The sequence below is a fragment of the Felis catus genome, chromosome A1 (genome assembly GCF_018350175.1).
Source record: "Felis catus isolate Fca126 chromosome A1, F.catus_Fca126_mat1.0, whole genome shotgun sequence".
Taxonomy (NCBI): domain Eukaryota; kingdom Metazoa; phylum Chordata; class Mammalia; order Carnivora; family Felidae; genus Felis; species Felis catus.
In genome coordinates this window covers 180,619,157-180,646,158 of record NC_058368.1, presented here as the reverse complement: position 1 = coordinate 180,646,158, position 27,002 = coordinate 180,619,157, and the positions used below count along the sequence as shown (strand labels likewise).

Genomic DNA, 27,002 nt, shown 5'->3' with positions numbered 1-27,002 from the left:
AAGCCATCTCTTTATATACTTAAGTATTTCTTTATACCTGACTATATAAAAAGATAGCTTTTTTGTTGCCTTGGGAGGAATCACCTTGTGCTTTTCATTTGACTATTCAGAATGGAAGCCAAGGCTTCTCCTTATATTCCTTCATCGTGCCTCTCAAAGAATCACTCAAACAAACCATCATGTGTAGTTTTCACATACACACACATTCATTCTTGGAAGTTAAAGGGGCATCCTGTTGGGGACATCTCTGTCATAATAGCCCCAGGGTGATACTCTACAAGTTCAAAATAGGGAAGCACTCGGTCTTCTCAATGCTGCCAAATCCAATAAAGCCTGTTGTACAGTGTACAGAATGCCAGCACAGGTGATCCCCATGGTAGGTCTGCCAGCAAATTCAAGCCCACCTGGCTGAACTGGACTTTGTGTTAAACTGACTCCTAAAGGCAAACAGTGAAACTCAGGGAAGCACAAACGAGCACCCCCCGCCCCCCCCCCCACCAGGTCAGCAGGGAATTCAGCCACTGAAGTTTCCACTCACAGCCATGCTCAAATTTGAGAAGCCAAGGTAAAGAAGTTCCAGGTTTAGCTACGTACCTGGCCAGACCAACAAGTCACTTTAAAGTTGCATCTGACTGATCTCCACATACTAGGACAGCTCTACCTTGACATTTAAGTTACTGCTTCCATCACCGGTGAGATGGGTTTACGCTAAGTAATGCAGCTTTAAAATATTTTCTGAGCAGTAAACGCAAACGATTGCAGTGTTATAAAATCATGTCTTATAGGAGACATTAAAATGTTACTGATACCAATCACAGTGAGGTAAAAAGCCGCAAGCCAAGACTTTGAGGGGAAGGAGGTAGAGGCCCTGAAAACAGCATGAGACGGATACATAAAGTAGTTAAAGCCAAGCTGGGAATGGATTCAGAAGCTAGAAATGCACATTGCTGGGGGGTTTCCTTTTCATTTGTTTTTCCTCCCAGGCTGTGGCTTTGCCCCTTTCTATTAAAACCCTGACAGTGCCTCCCAAGAAAGATGATCTCTGGCAGGGACAATTCCTTTGGTTTGGCCAACCCTGGCACTCAGCAGCAAAACATCATATCCAGAAAGAACCTAAATTACCCCCTGCCTTGGAACAGGAATACCTCAGGTGCTCAAGGAGTGCTAGCTGGCTTGAGATTCTCTGGGCGTGACCTTCCGGAATCATTTAAGAGAAAGAGAAAAAGGAGAATAGTTGGGAAGGATATAGTGAGAAGCCACCGTGAGTTAAATAGCCCATTTGCTAGAAGTCAAAGCTAGATTTGAAGAAGGAATAGCAAAGGAAATGACCAAATAAATGAAGGGTTTCTCCTGAGTTTCGGAGCATGAGGACTTGAACAAGGGATGTGTTGGCCTGTAATCTAGCACATATGTTCAAAATGAGGGCAGTGTCAGCCCAAACAGAATAAAAAGTGGTTCTTTGGGAGACTGCAAAACTCTTACCCTTTTCATGTATAAAACACAAATATATTTGCAATAAATAAGCAGATATAGAATGTATCTATGACATTAAAATTTCATGATGAGGAGAGGAATTAGGAGGAAAAGATCTAAAATGGTTCGTGGAGAAGGAGATGATGTGGTGGAAAAAAGGAGAAATAGTCATCTGGTAGAAGGGATGATAGATTGGTTTGTTTCCAGAACTTCAGAAGAAGTGGTCTCAAGTATCTTTACCGAATACAAACTCCTGCTTACAAAACTTTCTGCCAACTCATGTTTCTGCCTTTATCACCCCCCTGCCTGCTGGTTCAGGTTTCTATTAAATCAGTTTGGAAGGAAATAACAAGACAGGCCAAAGAATTGGTTTTGCATATGTTTGGAATTTACTGATCTACTGAATTCCCTTTTCAGATAATAACAGCTAACAGTTATTGAGTACTGGCCATAAAACTTGCCAGCCCCAGTGCTAAATTCTTAGCACACCTTCTCACATCGAATCTTCATATCAGTTTTGTGAGGTGGAAATTGTCCTCATCATCATCCAGGTGAGAAAACTGGCTCAGAGAGGGAAAGCAATTGACATAAGTCCTAACCATCAGTGACAAGGGGAAGTGAGCTCTAATCCTCTATTTACTTGACAGAGCCCAGGTGTAACAATGCACTCTTTGGATCACCTGCTTTGACCCTAGGTAATCGTGCCAAGAGGGTTACTTGGGAGGCCAGCAGCAAAATCAGAGCGTATGGGCGCCAGGAAGGTACCCTCATCTGTTGGTAAAGTCTCCACCTGCAGGAGTGTTTCTTCAGTGATGGAGGACAATCCCCCTGTTAGTGTATTTTGGGGCTCTCTGCTTTATCAGTGCCCCCCAGGCCAAAGAGTGTACTAAGTTATTTCAGATTCCCAAAATGAATCATCACTCCTCAGCATAGGCATGATTGGCCAACTTCCCTAAATTTAAGTTGACTTTCTATCAGAGTTCACATTTCCACCAACTTTTCATTAAATTAATTATTCAAAACAATTCAGAGTTAGCGTTCTCACAGCAACTGTAACTCTGCCATGACTATATTAAGGCGTAAATTGAACAGCATGTTTTGCAATAAAGTTAATTTTATATTCACCAGAGAACTGAGTTATAGTTGCTGTGGGAACCATCATTTCGAATCTCTTGACTTTGGTGCATTTAAATTCTCAACCACAGCATTGCACACCATAGCATATTTTGCACAGATGCTTAATTTTCTTCCCACCATGGCCTAGCTACCATGAGCTTAGAAGTCCTGTCAGAGTCTAGTATATCAGCCTTCTAGTTTTCCTAGCCTTCTTACTTATCCTGGTACCTCTGATACTTGATAGAGAAATAGCCAAGAAACCAAAATTATTCCCCTTTTATCTTAAAAATGTCTGTTGGGGGGAAGTGACTTTTCTTAGAAGCACAGTCAGTGAGAGGCACCAAGTCTCAGGCAATGTCAACTAAAGCAAGCAATGCCATTGCATTTGTGAGGAGCCAGGATTCTCATCCAAGGGTATTTTTGGATCTGCGCTGTATTATTCAGTACACACAGGGTGACCTCTGAAGGCTCCAAGTCCTTGCATGTGCCATTAATCATGCAGGCATGCACGGCCATACATCAGAACTTATTGGAGCTCCGGAAAAGCTAAACAACATTTCCCAGAGCCACATAAAACCCAAGCATCTCTAAATCAAGACGCATTGCAGGGCCTCTCTAAGAGGTACGTTCAGTAGAACTGGAATAGAACTCAGGCTAAATCCTGGCGGTATGGAATCGGTGACATGTGCCAGGGCAGAGACAGAAGCTTGTTGGGGAGGGATAGCAGAGGGAGATGAAATTCTGAGGTGGTTAGAGATGTGAGCTTTCCATCTACAAGGATTATCGATTTTTCAGCTTTATTGGAAAAATCAGTCATGCTTTCTGCCTCCTGGGGATTGCTGTGCTGCAATTTGGGAGTGCGTGTGTGTGTGTGTGTGTGTGTGTGTGTGTGTGTATAGAAATGCTGCAGGTTAGCAGCTGAGGAGCAGGTCCCATTCACCATTCAATTATCCATTTAGCTAAAATGTGACTTTACAGAAACATGCTGCTGTTTTGCATGTCTGAAATATATTTGAAAGGAGGGATTTTTGTTTCTCTGTAAATGAGAGGATTTTCGAAGAGGAAACTCTCACCTTCCTAAGGGTACATTCATTATGCAAAATGGAAGAATAGCATCTAACAATAGCATAGGCCAGATTTTTAAAATTCTGACTCCCGTTCTATATTTTTTCAGAAAACAAAAAGCTCCTTATTTTTTATACGTGCCACACATAAATGTACCTCCTGATTGAGACTTATCGCAAAATTTATAAAGAACATATAACAACCAAAGACCCCCCCCCCAGGTTATTGGTCACCTAAAAACTGTGTTAAGAAAAGGACTAGAAAAATACATGCAAACAGAGATTCAAAGAACAGGAAAAGTTCATGACTCAGGGTTACTTGGGTCACAAGGATGGGAAGGAGTGAAATGATAGAAGGTGCTGGATTAATCAACAAGGGTGGGGCTGGGAGATGCCATTTCAGCCAGAAGAAAGAAAAGAAAGTGAAGAAGCAAAGGAGAGATTGAAATGTTTTGGGTGTTTCTGTACAGGTAGATGGTAACAAAAAACAAGATAAAATACAGCTACTGTATGAGATCATTTGATACACAGTGTTTTAAAAACAAGTCTTCAGGTAATTTGGAGGGACTAGTTTTTAAGGAAGTCTTGACAGATTAATAAATATAAATATATGTATATATTTATATACAGAGGTGGATAATTGATACATAGATGATGGATAGATGGATGGAAGGATAGACAGATACATAGAGCTTTTTAAGTGTGTTTGAATGCCGCAATTCAGACGTGTCAAGCTGATCTATGGGGATAAACAGAGTGCAAAGGGATTAAAAGTCCAGCTGAAATAACCTGGGAGGGTGTTTGGGGTTGGCCCAAGGAAGCTCTATTGCCAAGAACTAGATGAAGCTGGCAGACTAAATGCAGCCTCTTGGTCTGAAGTCATTACATCAAGAAAGTCAGGGAGGTCATTTGCTGGAGCTGTTCTGTGTAACACTGGCAGCCCTGAACCTGGAGAGAGAGCCTGGGTGACTTTGTAGTTCTCTGCTCTCCTCCACCCATGCTACCCTCTCCCTCCACTTCTGCATGTTGCCTTTAATATGGAAAAGCAACATGGAGACAAGGGCAGAATCACCACAAAATCCAGCCTCTTCAACCTTGTTTATTTGCTGATTCCCACCTCAAGAGTTTAATCTGTACTCTTAATTTAATTGTATCACCCAGAGTGCTATTTTCTGGACAGTGTATTTTGTCCTCTGCTCCGCATCTGTACCACAAGTCTTTCTATTGGAGGGATGTGTAGGGAACCCTAAAAACATATAGAATTAGTCCTGCCATGTTGGGTCACAGTAGCAGGGCACCCCCATGCCCCACCAAGCCACCAGTATGACTTACAGAAATTATCCATATGGCCTCCTCCTGGACATCCTCTCCAACTCTATCCTTGCCGCATCCTTGGTCTGTTCTCCTAGCACGAAGGAATCCTTTAGACACTCAAGTCAGATCAAGTCACTCTTCTGCCCCATGTCCCTCAGTGGCCCCCTTTCCACACCCCAGGCAGACCACACCTCTCTGTTAACATACTTTTCTGAGCCTGGTTGAGATGTCCACTCCCTGTGACTTCAGTTTCACCTCACATGCCTCTTACATTTTAGGGGGGGCTTCTTTGGATAACATGTCACATCCATTATGTGATGATCTTACTCATGGAACTCTCGGGAAATTACCTCATTTTTCTCACTTCCATTTCAGTCTTTGGAGGGCATCTTCCTGGGGCCTTTGCTATACTGACTGTACCAATCCCGTTTTGAACCATAGTGTACAGTCCTTCCTCATTGCCAAGCGAAAAATCGAAGAATTCCCTGAGCCACATAAACATTTCTGCTAGCATTTGAGGTTACTTTAAACAACAACAATAATATCAGTTTTGAAACATTTACTATGTGCATTTACTTAAAATTTACACATCTTGCATTTTACTAGACACATTTACATATATTTATCCATCATGCTAACTAAGCATGTGATATGTATTTTCTCTTTTAAAGGCCAACCAACCCTCTGGAAAAGGTACTTTTATTGTCCTGGTTTTACAGATGAAGAAAGTAAGGAATAAAGAATTTATCATTTTTGCCCAAGATCATGCAGCCAAGGGGTGGAGCCAGGATTTGAACCCAGGCACGCCGGATCCAGAGCCCATTTCTTTCACACACCAAGTTCTGCCCTGTGACTACTGAGCTGACCTGGGACTTTGGCCTGAGGAGACACCAGTATGTTTTAGGCACCTTCCCTCTTGCCCTTGGAGGCCTTCACCTCCAGCCCTACCTTCCACCTCTATCGTCTCCAATGAAAAGATCCCAGTGCTCAGTCCCTGTCCTTGATGATGACCAGTTGTCCAAGTTTCCCGGGACTAAGAAGTTTCCTGGGATTAGGGACTTTTAGTGCTAAAACAGTTTCGGGTAAACAAGGACCATGAGTGACTCTGGTTGAGAACAGAGGCTACAGAGTCTGTCTGCCTGCTGCCAAATCCTGGCTCCACCACTAACCAACTCTGCAAATTTGGCCAAGTTAATTCACTTCTCTGTGCCTCTGTTTCCTCACTTGTGAAACAGGGATAATAATAGTACCTACACTATAAGGTGTGACAATGAAATGAGCTAATGCTTGCCAGGCACGTAAAAGAGGGCCAGGCACACAGAAATGTCTCCATTGGGGGTCTGCTATTGTTATTGTTATTATATTAAAAGCATGTTAAAATCCAGAATTTAAAACCCATAGTCTTGAGATAGATTCCAAACCTAGCTCTTTTACCATCTATAAGAAACAAGCATTCAGTGATTTCCTTACATTTCCTAAAGTTGTGCTACAAACAGCAACAACCACCAAATACACAGCAATTTATCATTGGCCTCCTTTTACACTAGTTAAAAGAGAGCCGTCAGCCCTGCAGTAAGTAACGAGTCCGTGCCCACAGGCCTCCTAGATGTTATTTGTATTTTTATGACCCTCCTGTGGCTATAAGGATGCTCAGTGGGTATAGAAATTGGATGGTTAAAAATAACAAATAAGAAATCAAAGTCGCGTCTTTGTCCCTATTTCCATACCGGGTAGGTACCACATTCATTATTTGCCGGACAGCTGTGGGAATAAGCAACATAAGGTACGACAACTTGATTATTCTCCAAGAACCAAATTAAACCATTGGACTTTCTTATTATTGTCATCCATGCCTTTGTGTCACCCTCTTAATCTACCAACGTGCTCTCTTCTACCTCGCTGGGTGCTCTATTCTGTCTCTTTCAGTCAGGAGGCGTCAGCTTCTTCCAAGTTGAAAGGCACGGACCTACTCCCGCACTTATTGACAGTCACTGTCATCAGCTTGGTTTTGGACCCTGTGCTGCAACCAGCTGTTTCTTTTGCTTGGAGAAGTGCCATCCAGCCGGGGGCTTGGGATGTAGACTGCGGGGAGCTTTTACTTTTACCTGGCTGCTGAATCAAGGGCACAGTGAAACAGCAGAAACACCACACATACGGTCTATTTATGCATTCATTCAACAAATACCTGTAATGCTAGGCACTGGGGTGTGTGCTGGGAAAACAGCCATACACAACAGAGTCGGAGTCTTTGCACTCAGGAGGCTTAGAGGCTCCCAGGATGATGGGCATTAAACTGCTGGTTCTCACTCTCAGCCGCACACAGGAATCACTTGGGGAGCTCAAAAAAATAAAAATACTGATGCTGGAGTCTTATCCTCAGAGATTTTGATTTAATTGGGGTGCAGTCTAGCATCTAGATTTTTCAGAACTCTCAGCCAATTCTAATGCACACCAGGTTGAGACCCACTGCTTGAAACAAAGGATGAATTGGAAGTGAGACAAAGCAGGAGTGCTATAGGAGGGGGAGTGGGTGGTGCCATGACATCACCTAGTAGGGAGGACCCCCAGGCTGGAAGTCAAAAAGCCTTCTGAAGGAGCACTGGCTAAGCCCAGGATGAATGGCTCTAACCAGAGTGCAGGGAGTGTTGTTTAGGGACAGGGAGCTGCAGAAGTCCAAGAGGAGGATGCAGGCTGTGTTCTAGAACCCAGCCAGGCAGTGTGGCTGAAGCTCAGGGAGCAGAGCCTGATGTGATGTGACCTGAGAGGGAGAAATGGACAGGGCCAGATAAATGCAGGGCCTTCAAGGCCCTTTTAGAGGTTCAGGACTTAACCCTAAAGCAGTGGTTCTCACACAGAGCAGACATCTGAATCCCTCCCTCCCCAGGGCTGGTTAAAATGCAGATTTCCAGGCCCCACCCCCGAGGTTCTGATTCAGTAGGCCTGGGATGGAGCCCAAGAATGTGCATTTCTAATGAGTTCCCAGGTGACATTGATGCTGCTGGTCCCAGGACCACGCTTTGAGAAGCACTGTTCCTATCTAATCAATTGGAGAAACCCCTGGTGCATTTTCAGCAGATTTCAACATGGTATCAGTTGTTTTTGCCTTAGCAACATGGTAATGTTTTCCCAGCACTAGCCCACGACATCCTCCTGTGTTAGGTGAAGTGGAATAAAAAGGATGTTCCAGAGGAAGAAGGCAAGCTCCCCCAAGGGAAGCATAGTCTTGTGTGAAACCCTGGTTCTACTGGGTGACAATGATTCAGTCTTGAATTCACTAAGTAATTGACAGGAGCTTCCCCCCTCCCAAGAAGAGCTATTTCCAGCTACTGTTGCCTAAACACTGTTTCCTCCCCCCACCCCCCATTATCTTCTACTGGTTCAGAAAAACAAAGTAATAATAGGAGCTTAAAGCATCAAAACAGGTAAAAAAAAAAAAAAAAAAAAAAGATGTATCTTCCTTTCCCCTTTTCTCTCCAATGTGGAAGGAATTTGTTTTTAAGTTCACCATTTTCTCTGAGGCCAAGGCTAAGCCTGCTGCCTTCCTTTTCCTGGGCAGACAGAAATGATGCTGATCAGTGAGAATCCAGGTGCATCCAGGAAACGTGCAACATAGACAGCTGGATCCAAATTTATGTCCCCTTGCACAGAGGCTCTGCTACTTCTGTTGCTCCTAAGGCTGAGGGGTATGATTTCTGCCTTATGAGCAGAAGATGAGCAGTGGACCATGGAAAGGATCACTAGCCTTCCCAGCCATCCCTACCCAGCATCCCCCATATGCTCTCCTACACAAACCCTTTAAGACATACAGAGGCTGCTGAAACAGAGAAAAACATCTGTCTCTGGATTTGCCATGTCTTCCCTAACAAAGCAGAAGCAGCCATTCAAGTACAGGTTCATGGCTGAGTTTCCATGCCAATTTGTACCTAGAAACAGAGTCCCTACATAGCTCCCTCCTCCTCACACAGGTGAGCAAGAGGGACAAGCACTTCCATTTTCTGGGTACCAGAATGCTTCTTTGGCAGCCAGTCTTCTAAAATTAGTTTGAGCTTTCCCCAGAGTGTCTTGAAGCACCAAATTAATTTTCTGAGTGTCTGCCACTGCTGTTTAGTATAAATGGCTGCTGAACCCCTGGTGATACACGGTCCCCAACACCTCAGCTATTTTCAATTCCAAAGAGTTCTGGAATGCAATGGAAGACTCTATTACATATTTCCAGTGTGTATCCGCTTCTCAATTCCAACAATGCCCAGCTCTCAGAAAACAGTGATATCTAAAACAATTGAAAGAGAAGGGTTCCCTAATTAAGTTAACATGCCAAAGTACAATCCTGTCCAAGAGAAAAAGCCACCATTTATTCTACCTTCAACTCTCCTGCCCCTCAGAATTGCCCTTAGCTTCAGTGGGTTTTCCTCTCAGTTACCCAGACCAACTTGGCATTGCTGGGTTCTTGGATGCAGTCATATACTGAGAATACTGGAGTTTGTTTGTTTTTTTTAACCTGAAACAGGATAGGCTTGTGTTTTTTATCCTGACCTGGAGGTAAGGCAAAGAGAAATAGCCTGCGCTTATAACTTTGCCCCAGAGAAAAGCCCAGCACTAACTGTAATGTTTGCAAGAGCAGCCATATCAACACGAACTACAAGAGCTACTATCTATTGAACATTCACAATATACCAAGCTCTATGCTAAAACCTCTACCTGTATAATTTCATTTCACCCCTCTGGCATCTGTACAAAGTATCATCATCACCTTTGTTGAGTTATTTATTCAACAAACATTTAATAAATGCCTGTTATATGCCAACTGTTTTTTCTAGACACTGAAGATATCTCAGTGAACAAAAGAGACCAAAGTCCCAGCCTTCATGCAGGTTATATTGGGAAGGACAGTAAATAAGATTAATTTGTAAGATACAGAGTTTTACCAACAGGAGTAAGAGGTGAAACACCAGCTCAAGGTCACACAGACAGCAAGAGGCGAATCTAGGTTTTAATCCCAGAATTTTCTGACCCCAACCAGGTTAAGGTTTTCCCCTTGATTCAGAAGACTTTCCACCAGGGTTTATTCCAGGATGCAGTAGCTCTCCTAATGGTCTCTTGAGCCAAGCAGGGATCCATCACTTTTCAAGCTTTCCTGTCATCTGTCCTCATTTATACACAGCCTGTTTTGTGTTTTCACCTTCATTTCTATCTGGGTAGGGTGTGCTTTTCTAAGGTGTGCTTGATGCTGAATGTTAAGATCCTTCTTCTCTTTCTATACCCCTTATACACTACATACCCCTTACAACCCTTATATACTATTAGCCACTTATTTCTACCTCTAAATTGCTGCACATGGCAGAACATTCCTTGATGCTTTTTTAGAAAAGCCTTTTATGGTAATTACAGCTTTCTTCAAGTGCATTTATGCTCCCCTTTTTACTGTACTTTAGACATTATTTTCCTCATGTCTAATATTTGTTAAGACAAAAAGCCTGCCTACCTGGTAACTGTGTCATTGGAGGTTTTTGTTGTTGTTGTTGTTGTTGTTTGGTTTTGGGGGGTTTTTTTAGTGTTTGGAATTCCATGTGTAGTAAAGTCTTGGAAACAATTCCATTTCCACTCTGCCAAAGATATTGGAGATTCTGAGTTCAGTTAAAAGTCATTCATTCATTTCCCTATTTATTATTAGCAATCCAAGAGTAAACAGGATAGACATGACACCTTCCCTGACAGATTTACTTCATAACAGGAGTGCCCAGGGAAGCTGTTCAGTTGTACACTGCATAAGTCTAGAGGCACCATTCAAATTATAGTTGGCTATGTACACATTTATTGCAATAATTTTCTAGCAAGTGACAGTAAAATGTCTTAAGGAGTGGCTGCTACATGGATAGCAAGTATCAAGGAGATGCTAGACAGTTCTGATACAGTGTGGTGGATATGGTAGGATAGGATAGGGTAGGATAGGATAAAGTAAGGTGGGGTAGGATAGGGTAGGCTAGGCTAGGCTAGGGCAGAGCAGGATAGGGTAGGGCAGGGTAAGCAAGGGTAGGGTAGGGTAGGATAGGATAGGGCAGGATAAAAGCACTATCACAGGTGTAGCTAACCTGGAACTGGGAGCTTTGGAATGTCTTCTTAGAGATGACTTCTGGGTGGGGATCTGAAGAATGGTTGAAGTTAGGCAGATGAAGAAAGACTGAATGGTTTTGATCTGACCAAAGCCTAAAGTGATACAGAGATGGGCTGACAAGAGAACCAGTTCACATAAGGTCTGTAAGCCAGGTGAAAGACTTCAGCCTCTACCTTGGGGTCAATGGAAAGCTGTGGATGTGTTTTGTGTAGTTTCCTGAACATAGAGAAGTGGATGGTGGTGCAAGACTGGAAGCAGGGAGACCAGTTAGGAGGCTTTCACAAGAGTCCAGAGCAAAGATGAGGAGGCTTGGATTAATGCAAGGCAGTGGGAGTGGGAACAAAATGCAGATTCCAGAGATATTTAGGAGTAAGGACAAGTAGGACTTCTTATTGTTAAGATAAAAATCAGGCAGGACTTGGTTGTTGACAAGGTATAAGAGATGACAGAGGTGGTGGAGGACTGTGGAGGGTATTAAGAATGACTCTAAGGTTGTGGCATTGGGGTACATGGAGGTGCCATTCATTGATCAATGGATCAGAGTTTGGGGGTAGGGGGTAAAGAGGCCAAATTCTCTTGAGTTTGAGGTACTTGTGAGTGAACAGATGGAGATGTTGAGATCTGAGTTGGAGTCCATGTATAGACCTCAGAGGACTGGAGGTAAAGATTTGGGAGTCATCGGAGTATAAGTATGAGTTTTTGGGTTGTTGTTTTTTTTAATCCCAAATTTCTGCATTAGGTCTAATTTTTGTCAAGGCGAAAAGCCTACCTACCTGGTAACTGTGTTGATGGATTGTTGTTGTTGTTGTTGCTGTTGTTGTTGTTGTTGTTTTAGTGGTTGAAATTCTGTATGTAGAAGTCTTAGAAACTATATCATTTCCACCCTGCCAAAGGCATTGGAATTCTGATAGAACCAGCCCAAGATATCACTGATGGCCTTGAAAGTTCTCTTTTAATCTTTGAGAAGGGGGTTCCCATATTCTCATGACTCTCAGAAGAGTTTATTGATAAGGCAGGCTGAAATGATACAGCACAACCTGACTGGCCATTCATTCAAGCATCTACAATGTGCCTGACATGAGGCCAGCAAACAAGGAACTCTCCAGTTTCATGGAGTTGAGGGTCCAGGGCAAGGTTTCTCAACCTTGGCACTATTGACATTTGAAGCTGTATTGTTATGCAGACTGTCCTGTGCATTTTAGAATGTCAAGCGGTACTCCTGACCTCTATGCACTAGATGTCAGTAGCATCCTCCCCAAGTTGTGATAATCAAAAATGTCTCCAGACCTTGCCAAATGTCCCCTAAAAGAAGAAAAAGGAACTAACGAGCCTCAGTGGAGACCCACTAGCCTAGGGTCATGATAGAACCTAGAGTCTCCAGACAGCCAGCTGCCTAGCTGTGCAAAGAATGAAAAAATGTGCCTTACCACATTCTATATCAGTGATCTCAGAGGTGGACACTGAAGGAAGTCAGCAGTGCTAGCCTGAAATCCAGAAGACTCCATATGGGAGATCTCTTGGATCCCCAAGCATGAGCCCATAAGTCCATTCCAACTTTAGTTGTAAAATCCTCTCCAGAGAAAAGTTGCCACCTGACGCCCATTTGCCCTCCAGACTAATTACTTCCTACATTTTGTTTTTCCTTAAGCAGAAGCTGGCTTTGCACTTTACAAACACAACGAATCACCTCCTCAGAAGGCCATCAGCCGAATGAACTTGTGCTGGGGATAGCTTGGGGTTGCCTAGCAACACCATGCACCTGCCAAGGCTACTTTCCTCCTCTTCAAGCTAAAAGCAAAGTGCTGTCCATTAATTCCCAGCTACCCCGAAACTTCTCAGAGATTTGCCAGCTTCCCACTGTTCATGTTTTCATCTTCCTCATATGATGTGGAGAAAACCTGCTACTGTGGTCTGTTTATCTCACTTCGGTTGGTTGGGGGGAGGAAAAAAAATCAAAAGAGAAAGAGAAAGGGGGAAAAAGCTTCATTTCAATCTAAGAGCACAGATATTTTGAGTACCTATCTCTGACTGATATGCTAGTGTTCTTTGCAAATTTACATTTTATGTAGTCGACGTGGGTTTCCTGCACAATGAGGCTTCTGTTGAGACTTTGGGTGTGATTTTAGTCAAACATGAGACCTCAAAGTGGCTAAATAACAAAGCACATATAATAGATGGCGTGCTGAGCAAATGTTGCTAGGTCTGTCATTTAGTGTATTCCCTGTGATCCATTCAACCAAAACTCTACTGGTGGAAATTGTAAAGCTGGAGGTGGCTGGAGGTTGGAGATACACTCTTTTCCTTGAGAACCTCTGATAAGTCCCTTGGGCTTTTCCTACTGAGTTTCATTTTGCTCCTGTGAAATGTTTGTGGTAATTCTCTGAAACTGATGGCTTCCACTCCCAGAACACACCCACAGTATGAACAAAGGGGATGTCAGCGGTTCTCCAGGCAGGGCCATGGTCACTTCCTTGGTAAGGAAAGGAATGGAAATTTGGGTCTGGGATCTGTAAAAATAAGTGTGGATACCAGCAAGTCTTTCTTGAGCTACGCAGACACTTATGCTTTGTTTGCATCCTGGATTTAGTGCTGGGCTACACAGCAAAAGGAAACAGGTTCTCTGGTAACAGTCTCCTGTTTCTCCTCTCATGCCAGCTCAGCTTCCTCACAGAGACTCCCCCACATAGAATTTCTCCTCCTTTCCTTATCCTGTTCTCTCAGATCCTAACCCATACACTATCTGGAAAGGATGGGAGGGAACAATTTTCAAATGTAAGATATCTTAAATAAGCAAATTTCAACTCATTTTCAGACACTCCAGACCTTTCCTCCTGGGGGGGAGTCCTTTCAATTCCCACCACTGCCACATGCACAGATTAGGTTTGTTGGCATTCTCACAAGGGAAACTCAAGAGAAGAGAGCTAAAATGTCATTCTAAGGCCTGTGGAACCCTGGAGAGAGAAGTAGGGGGAGATGCATGCTTTTGATTCAGAAGACTTGGGCCAGAATGGTTTCACATCAATTGCCTCCCTCATTGCAAAGCTCTTCATCCCCTCACAACAGTCCAACCTCCCCCCGCCCCCGCCCGCTGCACTTTGTGTGGTTTAAAACTAGATATAGAAAGAGCTGGAGATAGATATGGTGACAGAGGTGGAGATAGAATTAGAGATAGATATTCAGGGAAGTTACATTCTTGGGACAATTAAATTAGTGGTCATTTGGGGTATATTTAAATGAAGTAAGAAGAACATACCTAGGTTGCAGAACTCTGTAAATTTACCAGAAGTCACTGCATTGTGCACTTAAAACAGGTGAATTTTATGGTATGTAAATTATGGCTCAATAAAGCTGTTAAAGGAAAAATGAAAACATATCCAGGAAAGCTTGCCAGCAAGTAGGTTTTGGGAGTGTGGTGATATCCTACCAGTTCAGTGCTGCTCTCCACATCCTATAAAGGGTGACAGAGGCTCTGCTGGGGGGTGGGGGGGGGGGGAGACTTTCCCCTCCCTTGTTAGTGCTCCCTGCTACCCTTCCTCCTCTTCCCCCACCCGGGCTCCTGGCACCCAAGCTCAGGTCAGAAGAGTGGTAGGTGCAGAGTTTTGGGGTGCTGGAGCGATTAGGGAATTAGGTAGGCTGCTGATTTTGTACTCCTCCCCACCGCAGGAAAAAGAAAAGAGGAAGGAAAATATTACCACAAAATCGGAATTACTCGAGCACCACCTCATTCCCCATGCACATACACATTGCTCTCTTTTCCCCATTCATGACACTGAGTACCCACTCCTTCCACAGCCTTCAGATTCAGCAGTATTTTTAAATCATGATATAAATAGGTTGAGTGACAAACAGCCAACATTTTAAAGTGCCCCCTTAAAACTAAATATTACAAAAATATGAAAATGGCCCAGCAGAGCCATCCAGTTCTTGGTCATAAGAAGCTTGTAATAATCATACATAAGTGTATCCTTGAGATTCTGAATGATGGAGGGCACTTTGCCTCCATCCTGGGTTGATAGGGAATTTTCTCTTTTCTGCAGAAGGTACTTCTAAAAAAAATGGAGGAAAAAAAATTTTTTTGGAGGTAGCCTCACTTTTGAGCTACTGGCTAGAAATAACAGCCTACCTAGGCTTTTAAGCTCAGAGCTGGTTTAGTTTTCTGGAATATTCCCCACTTTGGGAAGGTTGCCTCAGACCCCTTCACACAGGTCAGTGTCATTGGGGATCCCCTGCATCTGGGACCCCACTGTCTTGCAACTGCATGCATTGCCTGCTTCCCTGACTCTTTCGAAGGCAGGCACGGGCCCCACTCTGAGGCTGGCCCAGTGGCTGCCCTGCGGCCTTGCTCCCCCTTTGCATGGCTCCCCTGCAGCCCCAGCATGGCCTCACGTCCCTCCTTCTCATCCTCTCCATTTCTCCAACCAGATGGCTGCCCTGATTTGTGCAACGGCAACGGGAGATGCACGCTGGGTCAGAACAGCTGGCAGTGTGTCTGCCAGACCGGCTGGAGAGGGCCCGGATGCAACGTTGCCATGGAAACCTCCTGTGCTGATAACAAGGATAATGAGGGAGGTGAGCAAGCGTCTTCTAATTCCCAGCCCCTCAAGAGCAGAGCATTGTGTATACTTCCGTCATGAGTCATTTTTTTCCTGAAAGACCTCCCCTATACTATTGTCAAATGTTGTTGTAACATTTCCTTTGAAGCAAATGCAGCAAAGAACGGGGGGGGGGGGGGGGGGGGGCGTCGTTTTGGGGGGGGGGGGGCTCCTGGAGACAAGGCTGAAGGCACTGGGGTTTGATGCTGGCTTTGGATTGGCAAGTAGCACCACCACAGAAAGGTGGCTGGGCCCTGGCTCTGCCTTTGGGTCCCTGCTCCTGCCTGACCCTTCAGGGCTGGAAGTTACAAACAAATCGATGATGATGATCACAATATGTGCTTCACGCTGTGCTCAGACATCACAGGCAATCCCTCCATCCTTACAGCCCTTTGAGATGTTACTTTACAAATGAGGAAACTGAAGCTTAGACCATAGTTAAGTAACTTTATAAGAGCTACCAATCGTAAAATTGGGACGCAAACCCAGATCTGACTCCAAAGTCCACTTTCCAAACAGTGGTTGGCAAACTACAGACCGAATCCAATGCATTGCCTGGCATTATATAGCTAAAAACTGGTTTCTACATTTCAAAAGGTTGTGGGGGTGGGGTGGGAATCTAAAGAACAATATTTCAAGAGATGTGAAAACTGTGTAGAATTCAAATTTCAGTGTTCATTTATGAAGTTTTATTGGAAGATAGCCTATTGCCTATTAGTTTATGTATCACCCTCAAAGGCAGCATTGAATAGTTAGAGACCACATGGCTGATAAAGCCTAAAATATTTACTCTCTGGCCCTTTATAGGAAATTTGTCAATCCCTGTTCTGAACCTCTGAATTGAATTTTCTTTCCTGTGTTATTCCCTGATGAAATGGTAAAATTCTGGGGCTAAATGGAGTTGCAGTAGCATAGGGACTGTGTGATTTCCTAAGAATGTGGAGCAGTGCTCCCTAGGCTTTAGTACAGGTGTGTGACCCACTCCCACCAAAATTACTAACTGGTCAGAATTCCCTCAGAGTGCAAGTTGTTTCAGAGTGTAACAGGATCCATGCATTCAACTATTTGATTTAATAAAAATGTGTATAGTCCCACTCTGTCAATCCCTGTGCTCTGGAAGTGTCATCTCCTGCCCTCATGACCCCAAGGTCAGTTTAGGTAGTGTCCAGAAGGGGGTGTAATCCATCAGGGTGATGGTTGAAAGTGTTAGATATTCTATTTTTACTTTTCCTCGTCCTCTTAATAGACACTTTGCAATTTCCATAATATATTCTTGCTGTTATACATGTACATAATGTGTAAATAAGCTAACATACATATAATGATAGGAGTACACCAATCAAAAAAGTTTATAGAGCCAATGTAATTTACAGAGCTCCCATTCATTCATTACCTTACTGAAACAGAGCCAAAACAGAAGCCACTTTAATTCATTTTTGAATGAAGTGAGGCATAACTGCATATATCCATACATTTTTTTTTCCCCAAGACTGAGTCAAAATCACATTTCCTATCCTGACAAGGTTCAGTTTTTGGTTTTTTTTCCTGGTCCCTGGTGATTTCACTTAGCAAAGTGGTTGCTTACAGATAGATCAGCTCCTTCCTCTTGCAGAAAGGAGCTGCTGCTCTGGTGCCCTTCCCCACTGCAGATGTCAGCAGGTAAAAGCATAGCAAATGGCTGGAATGCCGCACATAGGGAAGGGGGACTCAGTCTCCCCAACATAACCTGCACCATCTATGTCCTTCTCCACCAGCCCTACCCCTCCCTGATCGCAGCTCCTTCCAGGAGAAAACCAAATTCCTGAAATAGTGGAGCTAGAGGAGACTTCAATAGGTGCGACTGGTGCTGGTCTGAGGACTACGCTACAAGCACAGTGCAGGGTCCCTCCCGCTGGGCAGAGGCAGAGCATCAGAAAGGCAAGGCACAAAAGCAAATGAGGCAGTGATTATGCTAAAGACAATAATGGCCTTGTTATGGGAACTATTAAAGCAAACCTCCCAAGGAAGTAATTAGCCACCAAGAAAAAAAAAAAGGCTCCGCATAGTGTTTATAAAAAGAACCTCCCAGTTAATTCAGAGTTGCTTATGTCAGGTGAGAGAGGTAGACACGGATTGTCTCTCACCTGGCGTAAGCAATTCACAATTAACTGAGTTCTTTTTTTGGAGGAGATTCCTCAGCGCAGAGTATCCTTTTTATGGTTAATTACTTCCCTAGGAGGTGTGCTAAGCACTTTGCTGTTTATTGATAAATATTAAAGTTGCTCCTCATCAACTCCAGATCCAATCCTGCAGCACACTAATTATATCACTTTTTTGTTTGTTTTGGTGGGGGTAGGAGTTCTGCCCCAGGCTCTCTCCTGCTTTGGGAGTTCTCAACCAAGGCGTTGTGGCTTCCAAACCTGACAGTAGGTCAGAGTAGGCACCCAGACAGAGCATGAATATCAGCCTGGGGAGCAGCTGCAATGAACACATTTGTTACGAACCTCATGAATGGGGAAGTAACAGAATGCTCATCCAAAGTGAGTTGGAAGAAGCAAATCATTTTTTCATCTGGGAACACTCTAAGTTTAAAAAAAAAAAATCTCCGTTTAAAGTGATAGATGTTTTTTTTTTTATTTTAAACTGAGATAGATATAGATACAAATATTGACGCAGATATTTGAAGCCCTTTTAACGGCCTTTTTCACACTGGGCTCCTCTGGGAGAGAATTAAGCCCTGGTGCTTTATGGCCACTAGTAGTTCTGAAACTTTAGCTTATAGCAAAACCACCTGGAAGGCTTGATTGAACACTGATTGCTAAATCCCCCCGAATTTCTGATTCCACAGACCTGGGGTGGGATGCAAGAATTTTAACTTCTGGTAAATTTCCAAGTAATGCTGATGCAGGTTCTCTTTCAGAGCCACTGTCCTAAGACATTCATTATATGGAATGAGTTGACTCTTCTCCTATGCATCTAGAATGGTACTAGCTAAGTGCCTTCCTTAGAAGACTTGAGAAAATTTTCACTCAAATATTTTCTGGATTCTGCGGTGCTTATAGGAGAAGCCCTGTTGGAAAAAGCTGCATTCAAATATCCCACAAAACCAGTTTATGCTGGTTCCCTGCATTCTTAATCCCATCCCTTTCAAAGTCTCCCAACAACTGCCACCCCCCCCAACCATGTGACCACTAACTTAACCTCAGGAAAGCAATGGCTGATTCTGAAGGGGCAAGCTTTCCCTGCCATTGACCCTAAGAAGAAGTAGAAACAGTTCAGACACACATGCCGCCAAGTAGACTGTCTTTTTAATAGTGAGAGATCTTCACTTGAACTGCTCACCCCAATTTGAAAAAGAAGAGACTCAAAGAAATATTTTTGCTTACAGAAGACAAATACCAGCTCATTAAAGTCTGAGAATACACACAACATGTGCATCAAGTGACAGGCGGATAATATTTAATTATCACCACCAAGTCAGAGGTGTGAGATTTAGTTCATCACAGCCAGGGGTAGGAGAAAGGGTGTAGATTTCCTCTAAAAGTGGGAACCTCGAAGTGGGGAAGCGTTGTTAGACCGTCTGGCCTAGAAAGACAGGCCCTTCTCCTTCCCCACACCCTTTTATCAACCAGAACTTAAGAGCCAGGAGCTCCAGCCCTCTGTCTCTACAAAGCCCAGCTCCCATCATTTCAAGCCAACCTGAGAATCTGTCTGAAGTGCCCATGGAATCCCATCAGATGTCCTCTCCAGTCTGTGGGTGGGGGCCTGGAGTGGAGGGGGTGGGAGAAAGCCCTTCCTAAGCTGAGCTTGTCCACGGTCCCACTTGCATCACATCCTGCTTTACTGCATTAGCGAGCTGTCTGTGTTTCCCTCTGTTGCTTGAACACAGCCCTGAAAGTTAGACTTTTATTCCTTCTCCTGTCACTTCTCTGGTTACTCAGGTGACACCCTAACATCATAAAGGTTAAAAGCCTAGGCTCAGGGATCAGTCTTTGTGTCCCACTTCTGCAAGTAACTTGACTCCTCAAAGTCTTTTCTTGTCTTTGAAATAGGCATGATAATGCCACCTCCATTAGTAGATGTGAAGTTTCACTGAGGAACATATGCAATATGTTTCACAAAGTGCCTAGCTCATGGGATGTCCCCACATGTTGGCTGCTGCCAGCTCTAATGTCATTAGTAGTGATGTTGCTGCTATTTTCTAGAACGGATGCCGAATCCACATAGATGGAGCCCAATCAATAATTTTCCCACAGTCCATAACCACTGAGGTTCTAACTAGTGCTCATCAAATTTCAGCATTGTATACCACCCTGGAGAGCTTGCTTAAAATTTAGATTTCTAGGGCTGCCTGGGTGGCTCAGTCAGTTAAGAACCCAACTTCAGCTCAGGTCATGATCTCACGGTTTGTGAGCTCCAGCACCGTATTGGGCTCTGTGCTGACAGCTCAGAGCCTGGAGCCTGATTCTTATTCAGTGTCTCCTTCTCTTTCTGCCCCTCCCCTGCTCATGTGTGTTCGTTCTCTCTCTCTCTCTCTCTCTCTCTCTCTCTCTCTCTCTCTCTCTCTCTCTCCCTGAAAAAATGAATAAACATTAAAAAAGGAATTAAAAAACATTTCAATTTCTAGGCCCCTGCCCTTGGGATTCTGATTTATTAAGTCAAATATGGGATATAGGAATCTGCATTTTTGCCAAACACCCCAGAGGATTCTGATACAAGTGGTCTGCAGACCCAAACTTGTTTAAATAATAGTTTCCACTGAGTGGGCTGACCCAGCCCAAGGTCATAGTGCCTACACCCCAAACCCTCCCTCCTAGAATTCCTAGAACACAAAAGAAGTAAAGTGAGGAAAGGGGAGTTTTATTTCAAGAAGAAATAAGTGGGGCACCTGGGTGGCTCATTTGGTTAAGCCTCTGACTCTTGATTTCAGCTCATGTCATGATCTCACAGTTCATGAGTTTGAGCCCTTTGCCGAGCCCCACATTGGGCTTCATGCTGACAGTGCAGAGCCTAGCTGGGATTCTCTCTCTGCCCCTCCCCCATTCACACACACACAATCTCTCTCTCTGTCTCTCAAAATCACTAAATAAACTTAAAAAAAAGTAATTGAAAAAATATTAACACTTTCTCATGTTTAGTTTTCAAGTGAATAATTTGAGTGTGTTTTAGAAGTGTTTTCCATTCCCAGATGAAGAGGTGACCAATGTTTGCTTCCAAATTAAAAAAAAACCTTTTGGCCTCCTGGGTGGCTCAGTCAGTTAAGCATCTGACTCTTGATCTCAGCTTAGATCATGATTTCATGGTTCATGAGCTCGGGCCCCGCACCAGGCTCTGTGCTGATCATGCAGAGCCTGCTTGGGATTCTGTCTCTCCTTCTCTTTGTCCTTCACCTCCTTGTGCTGGCTCTCTCTCTCTCTCTCTGTCTCTCAAAATAAAAAAAAAAACTTAAAACCTTCAAATTTTAAAACTCCTTTAACTCTTCATCATCAGGAGATTTGCATCCATCCACTCATCCACTAGCTATTTGTTCATGGTTTAACAAAGATTCATTGAGGGTTTACTGAATGTTAGACACTGGAAATAATAAGATATGATACATGTCTGCAAAGAGTCCACATCCATCTGGAAAGATAAGATGTATAAATACATTATTATAATTATTATAGTCAGGGCTGACAGAGTGGAAGACCTTCCTTCAGTGGGAGCATAGAGAAGTGACTATCACGGAGTATGGGTGTCGGCCACAGGACAGGAGAGAAAGCCCATCACAATATGGAGGCCAATGTCTTCAGTCTTTCTCCTAGGAGAGTCTTCAAAGCCACCATTCTGTGTGGTCATTAACCCCTGATTGTGGCTCTTCCATCCACCAGCAGCTTCTACATTTCTCTCCTTAAATTAAAGGCTCCACTCAGGCTGCTCTTCACAACAGTATTTTCCAGCTCTCCTCCATCTGCGAAGTTTGGTTCCTTGTTTGTCTCCAAAGGAGGCTGCCTTGGGTTAAGAGATGTGGATGCTGGCCTGAGTTCCAGGCACTCCAGCCAGGTCTAAATGAGGAGAAATAACACTGGAGTCTGTCCAAAGCACTTGGAACAGACAAAGCCCACCCCTTGCCCATGGCCTCCTCCCCCCTTTCCCCATCCCATAACCATCCAAATTGGTTTGACATGATTCAGGGATGCTATTCCGGCATTTATCTCAATTGTTAATTAATAACACCTTGTCTGTGCATTTAGCAGAGCCAAGCTTAGGACTTCAGGGACTCTGGAAGAGTTATAGTTGTCAAGTCCAAATAGTCCCATTTCTTCATCCAATGAGAGATGAAGCTTGGTGAACCCATTGTAAATGCCTTGATTAATGTGTGCAAATCATGTTGATGGATTGGTTGGGTGGGGGTCAGCTTAGAAGTGCAACATTGCTCTATTAATTGGGTTGGATAAGGATTCCCCTTGCAGTCCAAAGACCTTGTGGCAAATGTATCTGGAGTCATAAACAGAGTCCCCAATTAGCTCCCAGAGAGGAAGACAATATATCTAATGCTTAGGAGGAAAATTTGGCCGTGAGGCCACTGCCAGCTGGCCAGGCACTGGGTCTCTTTTCCTTGGGAGAGAAGCAGAACTAACCCCAACTGAGGACCGCATGGCAACAGAGGGCTGAAATTATTCTGGATCATCTAGTGTAAATAAGATCTTTGACCTCTGGGAACATATTTAACTAGAGAACCTTCTGTTTAGGAAACTGAGGGTTGGGGGCCAGTTTTCTATGGAACTTAAAAAAAAGATAGAATCCATTCTTTATTGCATATAAAGACTATAACCAGTGACAATGGTTGAGAGTTTACATGCAGTGAGCCCTGTGCAGAGCTTTTTGTGCATCTGGGTAATGGGAAAGGCAACCAACAGGTGGGGGTCTATGCTACTGCTCCTGCATCATGCTGTCTATTCCTCCACACAGCAGCCTGAGAGATCATTTTGAATTGTAAATCAGATGCCATGCCCTCAAAGGGCTTCTCATGTAGTTAAAATCAAAATCAGATGTTTCACCTTAGCCTGCAGGGCTTTCTATGACATGTCCCTTCCTTCTCTCTCACCTGTCCCCAACTGCCCTCCACGGCCACTCTGCTGCATCCTCTCTGGCCAGTCCCTCATCCTCACATGCTAAGTTGAGGCACACCTCAGGGCCTTTGCTGACCCAGGGCCAGAAATGCTCTGACCTGGGCATTTGGCATGAGTGGCTCCTTGCAGCCATTCTCTGTTCTCACTCCAGTGCCCCCTCCCCAAAGAGGCCTGTCTTGACCTGTAAAATCTATCCCTGTCTCTCTCCCATCCCCCTGTGGTGTTTCCTTCACAGCATATGTCACACTCCTAAATTATCCCATCTGTGTCCTCCTGGTATGTTGTCTGTGTCCTCATAGCAGAAACAGAGGTTCTATGAATCTGTCTCTTCATAGTTTTTCCATTTCACAGATAAGGATACAGAGGTTTGAGAAAGTAATATTCAAAATAGGCTTCCAAGTAACCACTGTGATAGATTGCTTTGCTACTGTAAAGGCAGCAGCTCATTTCTAAAATGCTAACAAAATTTGGAGTCTGTTTCTGAAGAAGGATCAAACAAGTACAGCATTTTTTATAAAGAAGCCTCAGTAAAAGTCACCTCAAACAGAAAACTTGTCCATTTAAGACCTTTTCACACTTAAATGTATTTGACCGTGGAATTGTTGGCAGGTGGGGTAAACGTTCATGGGTTTACCTAACATCACACTTTCAGTGTTTTATAATGAAGTTTTTAGTAGTTTAAATGATTATTAAGTGTCTCTTAAGGGATTATATTTTCCCTGATTAGATGACAAATCAAATATTCTTCATAAAATTGTGATTAAAATGCATAATTTGCAAAAAAAAAAAGTTAATAATTTAAAACACTGTGGACTTATTTTAGGAAATTAAAGGATCAAAACAGATTTAACTGGTGGCAAAGAGGTAGCATTTATAGCCTTGTGTTGGCTTCCTGTATTTTTTCTTGGCCAGAGAAACTTCCTGGATTGCAGCGAGTACCCTCTTGGTGCCTGTGACCAGCATTTGAATTAAGGTTCAAGAGCTCTGGTGCCAGGATTAGCTCTCTTGCTCCCACAATCCCCCTCAGTCCAGACCAGTGTTTCTCTACCAGGGGTACCTTTACTCTCCAAGGAACATTTTACAACATCAGGAGATATTTTATGAGTCACAGCAGGGAGGAAGGAAGGAGATGCTACTGGCCTCTAGTGGGTAGAGATGCTGCAAAATAATCCTGTATCCACAGGACAGCCCCCACAACAAGGCATGATGTCAATAATGCCAACAATGAGAAATCTGGTGCAGATATTAACATCTCCTAGGGACATATCTGAGGGGTCTGGACAGTTCCAGAACAGGGAGTGTCCTTTGGCTTGATGTCAGAGACGTGATGCATTGAGCACTTACTAAGACTTTACCCACATTGCCCCAAAAAATCACGACAATAGCCCAGAAGAGCCTTCAGTATCCTTTACATAAAGGCAGATGCTAAGGGCCAGATAAGTGGATTGGCTTACCCAGGCCCCACAGCCAAAATGTAGCCATGCCAGGACTCAGAATGCAAGTCAAGAACCTTCTTTGAGGGCCCCTTGCAGCAGCTGACTCTTGTGTCCAGGACCTGAGCAGGGCAATCTATGAGTGTTTAATACCCTTTGCCCCTCAGAAACATGAATTCTGTAGCATTCTGAAAAATAGTATTGGCGTTAGTTTTCCCCACCCCCCAGTTTTTATGTGGAATGCATTTTTCCCACAAAGTGCTTACGCACTGGAATGCTAGGGTACAAGCAGGGAAAGTGGAACAGTTGGACTTTAAATAGCTAGACGTTCTCTGTAGCACAGCACGAGCAGCTGCCCAAGGCCTGTGCTCTTTTATTTGACTTTCTATCTTCTCAGCCAAGAGCTCTGGGGGATTGGAAAGGGGCCAGAACTATGTGGCCGAACGTGAATCCAAAGGAAACTGCAAGGTGTGCTCCAAAGCTCTGTGTCAGGGCCTGCCCTTCTCCCCCTCCCCCACCCCACAATGAAAACCAAACCTTTCCAGGGGAATTCCCTCCCTTTTCCTGAGCTCAAGGTATTTCAGCATTGATCTGTTAAGCCCGTTTCCAGAATTCTGTGGCCACACACGCTGAGGGACACTACCTCTTTGATTCACAATAATCATGGAGTCTGGGAATGTCAGAGTCAGAGAGGCTAAAATATGGATTCTCCAGCAGGTACAAAAATCCCAGGGAGGGAAGGGAACTTCTTCAAGGCCAAATAGCAGGCTAGGGCAGATCTGGGCCAGATGCCTGGTTCCCTGTCTATAAATCCAGCACACTTTCCTCTATGCCATGCTGCCCCCACAGGGACCCCGTCACCCTCAAGAGAATGTGTGCCTGGCATTACTGATAAGGTCAATCTGAGACCTAAGAATGAGACTAGGCACCCATGCACCTGAGAGAGAGTGAGCCCCTTTAATTGTGCACTGAAGCCAGCCTCACTCACTTTACCCTAGTCCTGGCCCTGTTCGCACCTCTTGTCATGGATGGTGGTGAACAAACACCTTGCCCTATACCAGCCACACACACACACACACACACACACACACACACACACACAGAGCCAGACCACATGAGTGAATGAGACAGACTCGTCCACAAAGAATCCAAGGTCTGGTGGAGGGGATGAAACATATGTGAAACCAGACACTACAAAGCCATATACTCAGGATAGAATAAAGACGATGGGGCGCCTGGGTGGCTCAGTCAGTTGAGTGTCTGACTTTGGCTCAGGTCATGAGCTCACAGTTGGTGAGTTCAAGCCCCACATCCAGCTTACTTGCTGTCTGTCAGTGTACAGCCCTCTTCAGATCCTACGTCTCCCTCACTCTCTGCCCCTCCCCCGCTTGTGCTCTCTTCTCAAAAATAAATGAACATTTAAAAAAATACACTTAAGAATAAGGCTGAGGGGCTATGGCAGCCCAGAGAAGGAAGGGGCTTCAGAGGCTTCCAGAGCAGGTAAAATTGAATTTAGAGAGCTACAGAGCACTTCGCTCAGGAACGTAGGGAAAGCACTGTGGGCAAAGAAACTGGCAAAGGTTCAGAGGCATGAGGCAGCAGCACACATCTGGGGACCTCTGAGAAGACTGACAGGACAACCCTGTGTGGAGAGTGGTGGAGGGTGAGGCTTGGGAAGCAGGTCTGGACAGAGAGAGCCAGGTCTTATGTGCCTTGATGGGCAGAGTGAAGTTCACCCCAAGTATTTGCCTTGCCTTCCTCCATTTAGCATCTTGGTCTTCAAAATTGCAATCATCTATCTTCTTGGGTTATTCCTAAACACATATGCTTACAGCAGAGGAGAAACAGTGGCCTGTCCTTATGTTTCTTCCATTGCATATGTGCATCTTTCGCTGTAAGGGGAGACAGCCTGGCAGGGTGATAAAGAGACTTAGGGGCCAGGGAGCTCTGGGTTCACGTCCTGGCTCAACCACTAATTCACAGTATGAATAGGGGCAAACTGTTCTCTGAAAGTCTGTTTTGTCCTTTGTAATGCTAGCTGCCACCTCATAGGATGCTGTGAGCTCAGATGAGTTAATACATGGAAAACACTTATGGTTCGGTGGGCATCAGAATCACCTGGAAGGCATAATGCACAGATTTCTGGGCCCCACTCAGAGTTTCTGATACAGTAGGTCTGGTGCAGGGCCGAGGGATATGCATTTCTAACAAGTACCCAGGTGATACTGACACTTTGGGAATCACTGACTTGACACAATGGGTGTCATTTTGAGGGAAACCCAAGTGCTAACAGAGAGTGATTCCTCCAAGTGTGGCATCCCTGGGTCACCTGATGGGGAGTACAGGCCAAAAAGTTCTGCATCCCAAGGCAGTGGCAACTTGATTGGCATATGGACCCTGGGTTCATCACTGTACTCACCTGCCACAGAGATGGGACTATGGAGAGGGGCTCAGGGCCCCAACTTCCCGGGATCTGTCACCATTTTTAAGAGCACTGGAATAAAGGACAGATGTGGGAAGAGCATGCTAGGAGAGGGTATGTGGTAGCTGGCTCTGGTCTCTTACCTTTGTGACTTCCTGGAGCTTCTCCCATTCCCCCTCAGGCACAGAGTCAATGTTGTGCCCTTTTCTGCCAGGGTCCACAGGCTCATGGGTCAAGCAGACTTGTGTAAGTTTTGGCTCCAGTTCTTACTGGTTTTACTTCCTTGAGCAAAGCACCTAACCCATCCAAGCCCCTGTTTCCTCATCTGTAAACTAGGAACAGCAACACCAACCTCACAGACATTTTGTGAGGTTTGACTAGAAAG

At 44.3% G+C, this 27,002-nt stretch overlaps 1 protein-coding gene across 17 annotated transcripts in view; it reads left to right on the top strand.

Moving 5' to 3' along the window:
• Positions 1 to 27,002, top strand: part of TENM2 (teneurin transmembrane protein 2) — a 2,391,334-nt gene that overhangs the window by 2,260,642 nt on the left and 103,690 nt on the right. For all 17 annotated transcript variants that reach the window (XM_045040340.1, XM_045040320.1, XM_045040321.1 and 14 more), the window contains one exon: positions 15,502 to 15,648. In XM_045040340.1, coding sequence (XP_044896275.1) covers positions 15,502 to 15,648 — 147 coding nt within the window. The remainder of the gene's footprint in view (positions 1 to 15,501; positions 15,649 to 27,002) is intronic.